This window comes from Lipophrys pholis (assembly GCF_963383615.2).
Source record: "Lipophrys pholis genome assembly, chromosome: 8".
Lineage (NCBI taxonomy): Eukaryota > Metazoa > Chordata > Actinopteri > Blenniiformes > Blenniidae > Lipophrys > Lipophrys pholis.
In genome coordinates, this window is record NC_137630.1 from 24,514,492 (window position 1) to 24,528,062 (window position 13,571).

Consider the following 13,571-nt stretch of genomic DNA (forward strand, 5'->3'; position numbering starts at 1 on the left):
GGTAGAGACTGAGACTTTAAATGCTGACTGAGCTAAAATGAGGTTAAATCTAAATTGTATTTCATCAAAACAAATGACTCTCCTGTGCTAAACGTTGAGTGATCACGTTCCCTGAATTCACCAATAAATGTTCAACTGCTTAAGAAGCTGTACTAATTCTTCACCTTGTTCAAGTGCAGATGATGGTTTGAGTATTAGAAAAGTCCTAAAACATCCAAAGGCAACAAATTACTTGACAAAGTCTTAAAAAAAAAAAAAAAAATTCTTTTATTGTAACAGGTACATAAACAAATGAACATTTCACATACACATGGTCTCATTGAAGTTTTAGGCAAACTGGTTAATCGGCGTAAGTTATTCCAGAAGAAAATACTGAAACATCCATGTTTTCTAAATCTCCATGTAAAAATGTTAATTCAAGGCACAAATATACAAACCATCAGGAACCTGAATACTGCAGCGGACATGTAGCATGTCATAACCAGAATAATGAAATGATCCCAGACAGAAAAGTAATTAAGTCACCTCCTGTTAAGATTGAATAATCAATAAAAATAGATTTGTTAATATTGATAGTTTATGCAAAGCCTTTCTGTTTACAATATACCGCTGTTCAATAACATTTGAACATGTTAAAAATAAATAAGCACAGTATATTAGATATTTACATCTCAGTGGCCATCTATCGGAATCTGGGCACAAAAACACTTGAGATTTAAACACAAGCTAAATCATGGTGTAAATGAATATAATTTTACTTCAACAGAAGCAACACGTTGCTGGAAGTCACAGCCTTCTAAAATTCGACAATAGTTTTCATTCATTCATCGCTTCTGTGCTTTACAACGATCTACAGAAACAAAGGCTTTTGAAAGGTTTTCAGAAGTAAATCCAATTACAGGCCACAGTCTGTCTTTACTTTATATGTTTGTTTCTGCACCTTTCAAAATGCCTTTTGCGATTAAGATTAACATCTATAGAAAAACTATTTAAAATACACGGCACTTGGATTTGAAACACCCGTCTGTTATAATGAATTACCAAGTGTGCCAACATCACATTCTTATTTCCACGTCTCTTTCTTTTCTTTCATTTCGAGTGGAGAGACTTTAATCACAGCAACAGGATGAACAGTGACAATCTACAAGTTTCTGCTCTCCTTTTAGAAAAATGTTCCAGCTCAATGAATCAGAAGGAGAGACGTCAGCTTAAAAAAACTTTGGTTCGCTGCTTGGTTACTCCTCTTGAGTCATTCCCCTTTGTCAAACCAGGACTTCCCGTCGTCTCTCACCTGAAAGAAGAGACGCATAGAGAATATTGAGTGTGTGGGTTTTTTCTCCAAGTCCCACAAACAAAAAACTCATGTTTGAGGATAACTGGGGATACATGGCCCCCGTAGGTGTGACTGTAAGAGTAAGCGACCGTCTCTTGGGAGATTTTTCATGTTTAAATGGACTTTTTGTGTTTCCACAGCGAAATCGCACCCTGCTCATGAGCCTCTCCGCTTCAAGCGGCGCTCGTCAGCGTGTCCAGCGTGGGCTTCTGCTCCTCCGTGCGGCTCTTTGCTTCACCGCCAGCGTACGCCTGCACGTACTTTTGCAGGACTGAAACAACAACATCATGGCCAAACTGCATGGCATCATCGAGGGGCATGTTCCCCCATCTGACAGGTAGGAGGGTGATATGGAGATGGGAGTGTTTTAGTTAGTGACATGCAGATGGATTCATGGTGTCATTCAGTCACTTGTCAGACGAATGCAATTATGTCTGGATCCCTACCTGTCTTTCATTTGAGGATTCACTTTGCATATTTCTGTTAGAAAGAGCACTGTGTCCAGGTGACCTGAAGGGAGAAAAAAAAATAACCCACAAGAAGTGATCAAATCTGTAAATGATGTAGGTGAAATTTATGTTAAGAATGGAGAGATTGACAATGTAAATTCACCTTCTGCTGCTGCGACGTGGAGAGGTGTGCGGGAATCATAGTCCGTTACCTCCATGTTCACAGCGGAAAGCGCGAATCTGAAGGGACAAGAAAGACAACAGAGGGTAGAGCAAACACAAACGAAGAGGTTGTTGTAACCTGAGTATTGGAGCAGTGGCAGACGCCGTGTCCCCATAATCACAACGTCTCGGCTGACCTCGCTGCAATAGCACATCTGGACTGTGGTTAATTCTCGCACTCAAACGTGTCAGTCTTCAGTGCTGAGTGAAGGTTTGGAGGGCACTATTGAAGACATGGACCCACTGTGTGACATGATCCATGATCTACGCCTTTTCCCTCGTTTGTTTGCTTCAGCTTGTCTCTTTTCGTCGTTTTGTCAATATTTGACTGATTTGGTATCATTCAGCTTTAAGCAATCCCGTGTGTTGTTGGTTTTTTTGAGGGGGGGTTAATTTTGCCACATGATTTAACAAATTGTAAAATGGGCAGACAACAAGTTGTGACGTTAACAGACATTAACAAGCTGAACTGCTTTTTGGCCCCGTGCATTAACGTTCTATGCCTGACCGAGGACACATTATTTACTGAACCTTGAAAGTGTTGGTTTTGACCTTCAGTTGAATGGAGGCCTGCTCTCTGACTTTGTTTACCGTCCTTACAGGCCAGTCTCTGCATGTTGCAGATCTGAGAGTGATATTTACCAAAATGTCAAACTGACACTTAGGATTGCCTCATTCAACCGCGGCCGTGATGAAACATGACAAGAAGAAAGAAATCTGAGTTTTCACTCACCTCCTCAGAGCAGAGACGTCGCCACTGAATGCTGCAAACATCAGGTTCAGCACTGACTTGTTCTAATGCATCAAACGGCAAATAGCATGTCATTGAACAATTTCTGATCAAGTATGAATGTATCTGCATTGCATTTAATCATCGCGGTAAGCAGCTGTGTTTATTACTCACTGGATCATCATCTGATTGTCTCCTTGGGTCGTGCTTCTTGGCAAAATGCCTCAGATTGTCATAATGGTGGAAGTTGAAGTGAGACACGAGATCCTAGCAAATCAAATACATAACAGATAATCATTCTCATCACATCAATACGCACAATGTGCAATCTTGGCTCATTGCTCAAGTTTATTTGGATATTGATACGTCTGCAACGTGTGCGTCTGTTAGAAGTACCTGACAGAAGTGAAGGCCACGAACGCTGTTTCCTGTCCGATCTAAAGGTGGGGACCAACACATCATACCCATGACGTTGGGGACAACCAGCAGCACAGCTCCCGACACACCAGACTTAGCAGGCAGGCCCACCTGGAGAAAAATACCATCAATGGACCATTCGATGCATTAAGGAACAATGTGATGAAATAAATAGAAATAAAATGACTCACATGGAAGGCAAACTGTCCAGAAAGGTCATACATGCCGCAGGAATGCATCAGGCTCAGGGTGTTTCGGATGGATTCTGCGCTCAAAATGCGATCGCCTGTGATCGGACAGATACCGCCGTTGGCCAGTGTGGCAGCCATGACACTTCCTGACTCGCAGGTCACCTCTATGGAGCACAACTGAAACAGAGCGATGAAAACTTTCAAAGCGCGATTCATCTAACAGAATTATATTTGATTGAAGTTGAATGTAGCGTTCATTCTGTTTGTCCACAAACACACCATCTCGACCTCACCTCTCTCATAGTTTCCAACCAGACTTTGTAACATGAGCGTTGAATAAACACAACGAAGCTTAAAGACTTGAAGCATTTCAGTCTTGATCAAACAAGTGAAACAGCTGACAGACATTGATCCACGCCGCAAAGCTCGTCGAATAAAACGATTGATTTTAGCCACTCTAAAGCGAGTCTCACCTGAAAGTAGAAGTCAAGAGCAGCAATCATATCAGCATTGTCAGGAAAGCACTGCAGAGATTAAGATCAGAGTCAGTGAATACTGAGGATATCCATTTATTGTTGAGAATCTAAAGGGTAAACACCCATTTAAGGAACAGTAATTGAAACACACCTTTTTCTCTTTGAGGTAATAACCGATTGCATAGTTCCTGTCACCCGTCTCCCTCTCTGACTGGAAACTGGAGGAACACAGCCAATGTGAGAAGCAGCATTGCAAGAAAACCATCAGAAGGCCGACTGTATTTCTCAAACTAAAGTACTCACGTTGCATTGCTGAAGCCCACATACTCTGTGCCAGCCATGCTTTTCAAGAAGTCCATCACCTGCAGCAACATCACTTTATAAGCAACTTCAGGAGCGAGGTCAAATCAATGACTTTAAAAATCTGAAGATGGAAAGTATTTACTCACATAGTCAAACCTTTCAGCTTTATTTGAATGAGGCTGTCGAAAGAGGGAATAAAAGATCACTTTCTGGTATTTGACAGGAGGACAATGTTCTGCAAATCCCTACAGGTGGCAGTGTTTGAGTGCGCTGAGGCCCTGTATCATAAATCTTTGGTGGGCGCTGAGGTATGACGTGCACGTGTTGTCACTGAGCCTGTTGGTCCATGTGCTAATGTGCTTTCTGGAGCCAGAGTGGTGTTTATGACCATGCTTGAATTTCATGTCCCCATGAAGGATCATTACCAAGTTGTAAAGTTCCCATAAGGGATGTCACATTCATTTTAAGGCTCTATCTAAGAGGCTGGCAGCGATATCTGATTTTATGTAATTTGAGGGGTTGACCAGGGACTGGACCTCACGTGTCTGTATCGAGCGCTCCCCCATGTAAGAACTCAAATTTAAACCAGACAAAAGTATACTTTTATGTGTTTCTGGATTCATTTCTTTGTGCCACACAGTTCAAGTGTTTGAGTTTATATCCTCCTCACCATGTGTATAACTCACATGTGTGCAAAGTATTCAGACTGTTTTTTCCCTCCATATATGAAGCTACGGCGAAGGCGGCTAAACCACCTTCTCCTGTGGGGCCTGTAATTGGCCAGAGGCACACACACGCCCCCACTGTGACAGGGACCGACCCTCTCTGCTGAACTTGACCCACATTTGATAAGAGGCTCCACAAAGAGACTTTTAAAACCTCCCAAAAAAAACATGCACAGCCATATATGGTTATATGGTTGAAAGAATCCCTGCATCTTCTTAAAAAAAGCAAACAAAGTTCACAGAAAGTCAGACGATGATGACCATAGTCCAGTTACAGTGTTTATCCAACAGACACTCTGTTGTCTCTGCTGACGTCACGCCTCAGATGTGAGTTTGTTCAGTGATTTTTGGACCTGAACTCCAAAAAGAAAGTGTCCTCTTGTGAGATAAATTCGCAGCAGGTTTGGTTCTGTGCGTTCATAGTGAGACATCGATAGAGTCCCATAATGCATCTGCGTAGTCTCCAATAGATGCCTTTTCAAAAACAAGCTTTCAATTGAAATCAAGGCTTGGTAGTATTGTTTCATTGAGAACTTCAGAAGAAATGATTAGCCTTTTAAACTGTGTCTGACCCTGGGGAACGACACCACACTGCATTGGAATAACTGAGGGCGAATAGAATTTAATAAGGTCTGGGTTTAAACACTAGCAGCCTATTTTTGGCCATGACTAACTCCTCTGTGAGACGCCAGTCTTTGATTCGCCCTGACACCCACATTAGTACCAGTCAACTACGTTATGGTATTTTGCAACTATGTGCTCAGATGAAAACATCTGCATTAAGTAGGCATCGATTACCGTACCAATGTATTTAGTGCTTGTGGGGCTTTTGGGTTTTACCTTAATTAAAGAACTGATGACGATGGCTCCTGAATTCACCATGGGGTTGTGTGGTTTATCTGCACCAGAAATTAGAGCATGTTATCAGTGATTTGCCCCAAACCACAAGAGCAATAAACTGCAAAAATTACAGGGTGCATTTGATCGGGGGGACTGGGATGAAACATCAGCTAATGAACTGAATTCATGCCGCACAATCCAGTTTTCCTTCAGAGGCGAGTATATGACTGCAAATGGTAGATCATTTGGCTGAGCACCCATCAAAACAACTTTTGTTTCCTGTCAAATGTGAGCTTGTTCCAACTCATCATTTGCTCTGCTGCCAAAAACTCCAGTCTGTAAACTTCCAGATCAAGAACCAGAGCTGCCAAAATTTTTCAATTGCTGAAGGGAGATGACATCAGCACCCGGCTTCAGAGAGGCGTGCACCTCTGCTCCGTTTGCAGAAGATCTTAATAAATGCTCTCAATAGATATTCTTTTTACGGACGTGATGCTCAACTCCTGCAAACTCACAGAGATGAACAACATTTGTGAAAGACTGGACGGGACAGAATAACAGTCGCTGCAGAAAGTGTTAGGACATTTGATTAACTGGGGGAAAACGTGCTTTTTTGAAAACTAGAGTAAATCATACGTGCCCTGAGTGTTATATTTTCTACTTGGTCTTGTAGAGAGAGGATGATTGGAGTGGATCACACTTGCCTTCGTCGTTCAGTGACAGTTGGTTAAACTTCAATCCGCTGGGCTCTTTGCCCACGTATTGGTGGACACACTCACTGCCGAGCTCGTGCACGGCGATGGCGTACTCCAGAGGCTTCACACACGACTGCAGACAGATGGGAATCTTGGTGTCGCCTACTGAGTGTCTGCATGATGTGAGCATGTAACACAGTTGGCACAGAAACAAAGACCAAAAAAAAAAAAAAAAAGAATTATTGCACACAGTGGTGGTTGTCAGGATGAAAAAAAGAGGAGTTGTGACTGCACCTCTGGCCGTCGATGGTGCACAGAGAAACACCCCAGAGATCAGGGCTGAACTTGGCCAGCTGAGGAATGTAATCGGCTACCTGCATGGAGGCATGAGACACTAGTGAGCCTGCAACCACGACTCCGAACCAGTGTGTTTGTGTGTTTGTGTGTTACTCACTTGTCCCGTCTCGTGCTTCAGCGCTCTGTCGTACATGTTGTCGACCTGGTGGGTGAACTTCTCAAAGTCAGGGATGATGAACTTCTTTTTGAAAGCCTTCGACAGCAGCATGATGTTGTTTCCCACACACCTACGAGAAGACACGGGGAATGATCTGATATCAGAGGAGTTCACTTGAGAGATAAAAACAATGAATGTTAAAAAATACAAAAGACGTTGCAGTTTGTATAACATGTTCAAACTTTAAATATACAATTCAGCCACTTGAATATAAAGACAATAAAAAAAAGAATAAAATTCCATAAAAGTTCAACATAAATAGCGACTTTGATTATCCTGCCTAATTTTCTATTTATTTAATTCACACTTATTTTATGAGTAAGTATGAAATTAAAGTGAATCCTGGTCAAGGTAGCAGCCAATACAGAATGAAGAGATTAAAAAAATAAAGCCCACTTTATAAAATATATTGTCATTAATATTAATTTTGGTTTTAATAATACTGCTTCGTAATTTAGGTTTCATAAATCAGCCTAAATCACATTTTTGACATCGGCTATTATACTGTGGAACAACATAATGTGTTCAAGGTGAGGTGAATAACATTATCTCATATTATTTAGCCATTAAGGGAACATTTTGTCCTCAAAGTCAATGTGTCAGAAGCAGAAGGTGGGCACGCGTAAGGATTTCAGCAAGTTGAACAAAGATCAAATTGGAATGACGAGATAACTAAGTCGGAGCAGAAAGACAGCTCCTGTGAGGACATTGCTGGTCTCCACTGATCACTATATTTGAAAAACGGTCCAGGGAAGGAGACCTATGAGGGCAGGAGTGGCCAAAGCTCACTGATGTTCATTGATGAGGTGTTTTGGCAGCAACAGGGAGGAGTACACAATATTAGGCATTATGTTATCACTACTACTAATGTCAACATAGCAACTTAAAACTGAAAGACAATCAGTAACGATCAGAGTTTTCAGGACAAACATGTTCCTTGTTATTGTGGAATTTAAGTTACGAACATCACTGCCGTTATATCTGGACAGTGTGACGGAAACCCAACATGCACAAAGCCATGATCCTGACACTGAAGCCGATAAATGCGGCTATTGATTCTATCATTTACACCTGCGAAGTGAAGAAGATCCTCTCCACCTTTAAGATTACCACAGTGTTAGGAAGCCCACGGTTATGCTGACCTTGCTCGCACTTAAGAGTTGTAATTATGGCTGTTAACGCTCGACATCACGCTCGGTAATATGAACCCTTTTTTCACATCCAGGAATTGAGTCAAATTATGTCAGATGGACCAAAGTGACTGCAACTAATTGGAGTTGTGAAACACTCCTTTAATGTCCTGCTGCATCATCGCTTCAATGTTGTTGTTTTTTCTCCCCCCTGGATTTAAATTAGCCTCCAATGAACTTCCAGCCCAAAATGTTACATGATCTTACCCGTATTTACATGTCCTTGTGGTTATTTTTGTGTAATTTACGCGTCAGCACATCTATATGCTTTCAAGGAAAGAAATGTACATTCCCTCGCTGCCGGTCTGGCCCGGAGTCCTCGCTAATCTTAACCTAGCGTGAGGTTTCGGGACACCAGGAAAAGAGAGTGGAGAGAGTTTGCATTATTCATACGGGTCACTTCCTAAAAAAAGCCCTCTCTATTTCTAGTAGCATATTCATAGCGAGCTCTAGTTGTTCTTCAGGAATGGATAACCTCCCAAAGTTAAGGAAACGGGCAAGGCCGATTTCGACCAATTAAGTGTGACAGAGACAGCCACACTCTGTGAACCCTGGGCTATTCCAAGCCGCTCTGACTGAGTGAATTACACTTGTCAGTTCGGAAATGATACCATTAGGACAGCAGCACGCATGCCACTTGCAGATCTGTTGAGCCTACTAATGCAATCACGGAAAGTCTGGTGCTCAACCAGAAAGATGGCCTTTTATTAACAGCCCAGGAGACTCCTCAGTCAACTGTTTTGGCTGACATACTTGTATTCGAATTTGTTAAGCAACAGCTGCCAGCCATAAAACGTCTCTGTCAGTCTCTTGGATTCAAATAGCGCTAACTACAAGTCACACCCTTTGCATAACAAATACACACAGAAATGCCCTTAGCCTAACCTAACCTCACACCTTTCCTATACTTCTTTGCAGATGTAAACCGATTCATATGCATATTATATATTTGAAACATTATAGGGAAAATATTAGGAGTAATGCAGCCGGGATTTAAATCTGGTGTTGATTAAAAAAACTACTGTAGTTTTTCCAACTGATACTTTTTTTTTTTTTTTTTTTCAGGTGCCCCCATAAATAAAAATGTTCTCACCTCCTGAAGAGCTTCTTGTCCATCATGACAGGCCCAAAGGAGTCACGTGACAACTGTCGCATCTGACGAATGCATTCACGCAGCCGTGGGTCAGACGTTAACAAGCCTGTTTTTCTCAGCGTCTACAAGGTCCAAACAATTTGAGGTATTATTTTTTTTACAAATGAAGACACAACTGAGGAAAGGGTGTAGGAGTCAGGAGTGAGGTCACACACCTGTAGAAATGTTGTTTATGTTATGTCATATATATATATATATATATATATATATATATATATATATATATATATATATATATATATATATATATATATATATATATATATATATATATATAAATATATATATATATATATATATATACACACACACACACACACACACACACACACACACACACACACACACACACACACACACACACACACACACACACACACACGACTTTCCAGCCTCAGGTGTGTTCACACGAGACAACGAATGATTTATATGCGTGAAGACATCACTGGAGCTCCTCCTGTAAGTCACACCGGCAGCCACTATATGTACCGTGTGTCTATTTTGGGGACGTCATGTGCTCGACCGAAGTGACTGTTGAGGCCCCCGTGTTTTTCTCACACATCTCATCTGAAAAGTGATTCAGCAAGCACACGGACGGAACACATGGTCAGAGGCCTGTTGTTATTTATTGTCTGCGAGGGATTCTTAGCTCCGGGGCAGAACATGTTAAAGGTGAAGCTCTGAGCACAGTGTGTTTTTGTTTTTTTTTGCTCAATTTAGACTTTCCACTCACTGTGTGAGTAGGTCTTTCTATTTCTAAACTCGTAAGCAGTTTCATCTTTACAAACTGGGAGCAACAGAAAACAGGCAGAGATCAGACAATATTTAAACATGGGCGAGCAGAATTATACATTTCTCTCTTAGTCGATAACATTTTCTTAAATAAAACTATGAATGCAAATTTTAGGATATTTTCCTCTTGTTTCATTTAAAGTTTACTTGCGGTCTGTAGAGACTTGTAAATGTATGTTTTATTGGTATTTACTACAGTACACCAACAAACATTTAGCTTATCTCCAAGTACATTTCACTGCCATAGACACATTTAATAATTTTAGGCGACGATTGAATATTTCTCAGGGCTTTAAGGAGAAATGCACTTGTTTACAAGTAAGTTTAACAGCCCCCACGTCCAGCGTCTATCTTCTGCCCGAGTCACCTCTACAAACACACCCACTCATCTGTGGCGTAACAAGAAGCCACTCGTGTTGACACATGACTGTTCTCCTAAACACTTCAACACAAAATGACTGAGTTGCCATAGACACCAAGGTTACCAGATGTCTGCCTTTTTATATGGCTGTCTAAAAAGTCTCAGTAACTAACGTATCTTAGTTCAATGAAGGTAGTAAGACTAGTCCTCACATGTTTTTAAAAGTACTAAAAAAGGCACGTTTTTGTAGGAAATCAACATCTCTCAGGTGTATTTGGAGGTTAGTGACTCATATTTTACCTTAGCGGAGAGGTTATATGAAGTTCTTTATTTTTGTGAACACAGTGTAAAATACGTATGAAAATATTTCATCAGAAACATGAGAATGACTTAACTTCACTACGAAAATAAAAGTTGCTCCCTGATGGTTTTTACCTTAGTTCTCAATGTCAAACCTTCTAAATTTAGGCCTATTACATCAGAAACACCTTTAGAAAAGCCCCACACAGCCTGCTGGAGATACTCTGCATTCCACTTGTGAAATATGACTTGTTCGTCTCTGCTCAAGGATCCTTAAGCTCAAGTCAAAGGCACATTTGGGAAGCATAATCGCACTGCGTGAGTGTGCTAACTTTACATGTCCACTTCAGCCATGAAAAGTCAACAGAGGAATCGGCACGACAGCAAAAGTGCAAATTTGCTGTGGACTCACAGAGATGAACTCGGAGAGGGGGATCATCTCTTTGCCGTCCGTGATGGTGTAGAAAAGTAGGTCTTCCGTAGTGGACATGAACCGACTCCTGTCACAACAAAGAGCAAACACAGCACCTTGTGATCTTAAAAACTGGATCAGCTCCAATGCATCAAGTTCAAACCAGGAGCCCTGCATCAAGGTTTATATAAACAATGCAGAAACTGGTACAACAATGGTGAAAGAAATATGTCCACTGACCTAAATTCCTACATGTGTTTTACCTACGAGAGAAACCCCAACCTTATTTGTACAATGATATTTTGAAATCGATGAAAGCGTTTTTCAGTGAACAATACAACTCGTGCTGGAGGAATTTCTGTAGGTTTGCATGTTCTCCCAGTGTTTCCATGGACTTTCAGTCACATGCATTTAAGCTGGCCTATTATGTAACGTTACAACCAACACGGTCTTGTTTTTGGCATCGATACTCAAGTCAATTTAGCCATCAAGTCACAGCCCAATCTGGTCCGATCTCATTGATTCTCAGTGCTGCCAATTTTTACTGCTGCTGTAAGCAGATTTCCAGCAATGATCTTTTCAGATGAGACGATACACAAAATTAGTACTTTGTAATGGGAAGCTGGAAGATAATTAATTTTGCATGTGTAATTAACACGAGTAAGAAGAAAAATCACAGCTTCAAGTCTGACAAGCCATTTTGAGAGCAATTAGATAATGTTGTCGCTTATTAAGCTTAATTTCACCTCAGAAATGATGACATAATTACCTCTTAAGATAGTGTATTAACAGCTTTTAAAAGCAATTTCTAATTCTTGGACAGTAACAACAAAATAATTTAGTTATCTGCCACAGACCAAGGTCGCTTCTTTAGTTGACATCCTCTCGAATCACCTCAAATATATTTCAATGATTTGATGACTATGAAACATGGGTTTTAACCAGTAATATAGTTACTTTGTTACTTAATCGCTTGAAGAGGAATTATGTTTTACAGATCAAATCTGAACTTTTCTATTAACAAGAAGTATATTAGTCCAGACAAAAATATAAACTATGGTGAACAGAGAATTTTAGCTTGTGTATTGTTAAGACTCGCATGCAAACAAACATATTGACAACCTTTGAGGCATAATAGCAATACATTTTAACTCTTACAAAGCTTTTTGTTCAGGCGAACTGCAGGCCTCGATTAATGAGATGTTGCCAAGCAACCATTTAAATTATTGCTAACAATTAATCCGGGATAACAACTTATTGTACGTTTTTCTTAATAAGGTGTTTAAATAAACGGCTCATAAAACTTAGACAACCCTTTAAAGATTTAAAGTTACAGTGATTTTTGACTATCACATACTAATCCAGAGAGTAGTGTCAAACTGTGAATTATCTCTGATAATTATCTGGGGTGATTTGTGGTGAGAGTCCACTGTGACCTACGTGGAGTGTTCTTGGTCGTCCTCCGGGCCGAGCTGCTGATGAAGAGCTCTGTGGGTGTGGGGTGATGCTGCGGCCCAGCAGGGGAGAGGAACAGGTTGTTGAGTCCTGGACCAAACGATGCTGTCAGCTCCAGCTCTGGCGCAGACGCCTGCATTTTTAAATAGCTGCAAGATTCCCCGGTTCGGTGTCCTTAGTCTTTTCAGGCAGTGCATTGTGATAAGTAGGGCTTGAAGCCTCAATAATTCAAGATGACTTTATTTTATTTGATTTTTTTCTACCTCCACAGCAGCTGATCTCGAGAGATAGTTGTGACCAGTGCCCCTGGGTCCCCAGACCTTTAATAGCAGCTGCTGTCTTCCAGGCTGTTGCTCAGGGGCGGAGCTGTGACACACAGGCTGCACAGGCTGCATGGTGGGGGTCACTGACCAGCAGCTACTGAAATGAAACTGCTGGTTGATGCAGTGCACCTGCTGCGAACGCTCTCTGCTCTTTCTTTTGCTAAAAATAAGGAGTAAATCATTTTTGCACTTCAGCTGTTGACCTTCAATTTCAATTTACTTGTTATGAGGTTGTCGGCTAGTTCCACTTCCTAAAATTGTAGATCATAAGTGAAAATCTGCATTGCAGATTGAGAGTGGAAAGTATCGGTGGTAATGTCACAACACAGAGAAGTGGGCATTCTCATTAAAGTTACAGTGTGCAATATTTTGGATTGATGTGAATCGTTAGAGAAATGCACACTGGAGGGTCGCAAGTGCCACTGCGTTTGGTGTGCATCACTCGTGTTCAGATGACTAAATAAAGCAAGGTCAAAACATTGATGTGCAGATTTAGGTTCAGGCCCAAATGTTATGAAAAGCTTGAACATCTTTTCTCCAGTTAGCAACTCTGAAAGCAACAACAAAAAAAAAAGAGGCAAACCTCTGACAGCAAGGCAAAAGACACATTGCTACTAAAGTGACTAAACAATGTCACTATATGTGCAGGAGTGAACAAAAGTTGAGTTTACAGTTCAGGCGAGGCCAAAG

General features: G+C 41.0%; 1 protein-coding gene across 1 annotated transcript; it reads right to left on the reverse strand.

Annotated features, from left to right (window-relative positions):
- Window positions 1-231: 231 nt before the first annotated feature.
- Window positions 232-12,851, reverse strand: LOC308113223 (glutaminase liver isoform, mitochondrial-like). The gene is made up of 19 exons (XM_080469290.1): window positions 12,544-12,851; window positions 11,104-11,191; window positions 9,179-9,300; window positions 6,836-6,965; window positions 6,676-6,755; window positions 6,385-6,554; window positions 5,687-5,745; window positions 4,268-4,300; window positions 4,122-4,180; window positions 3,970-4,036; window positions 3,816-3,866; window positions 3,343-3,519; window positions 3,131-3,262; window positions 2,909-3,001; window positions 2,738-2,799; window positions 1,946-2,022; window positions 1,780-1,843; window positions 1,485-1,663; window positions 232-1,291 (listed from the first exon to the last, which is right to left on the reverse strand). The coding sequence occupies exons 1-18, from the start codon at window positions 12,753-12,755 to the stop codon at window positions 1,507-1,509; spliced, it is 1,833 nt and encodes a 610-aa protein (XP_080325416.1). The 5' UTR covers window positions 12,756-12,851; the 3' UTR covers window positions 232-1,291; window positions 1,485-1,506.
- Between the last annotated feature and the right edge of the window lie 720 nt (window positions 12,852-13,571).

What these genes read in the sequence shown, in the direction of transcription:
- LOC308113223 (XM_080469290.1), bottom strand. Translation starts at nt 12,755, where the DNA reads ATGCACTGCCTGAAAAGACTAAGGACACCGAACCGGGGAATCTTGCAG. An exon ending in ACTGAACGACGAAGGCAAGT is followed by an intron (nt 5,746 to 6,384) that starts GTGATCCACTCC and finishes TTTCTGGTGCAG; the next exon opens with ATAAACCACACAACCCCATG. An exon ending in CTGGACAGTTTGCCTTCCAT is followed by an intron (nt 3,263 to 3,342) that starts GTGAGTCATTTT and finishes ATTTTTCTCCAG; the next exon opens with GTGGGCCTGCCTGCTAAGTC.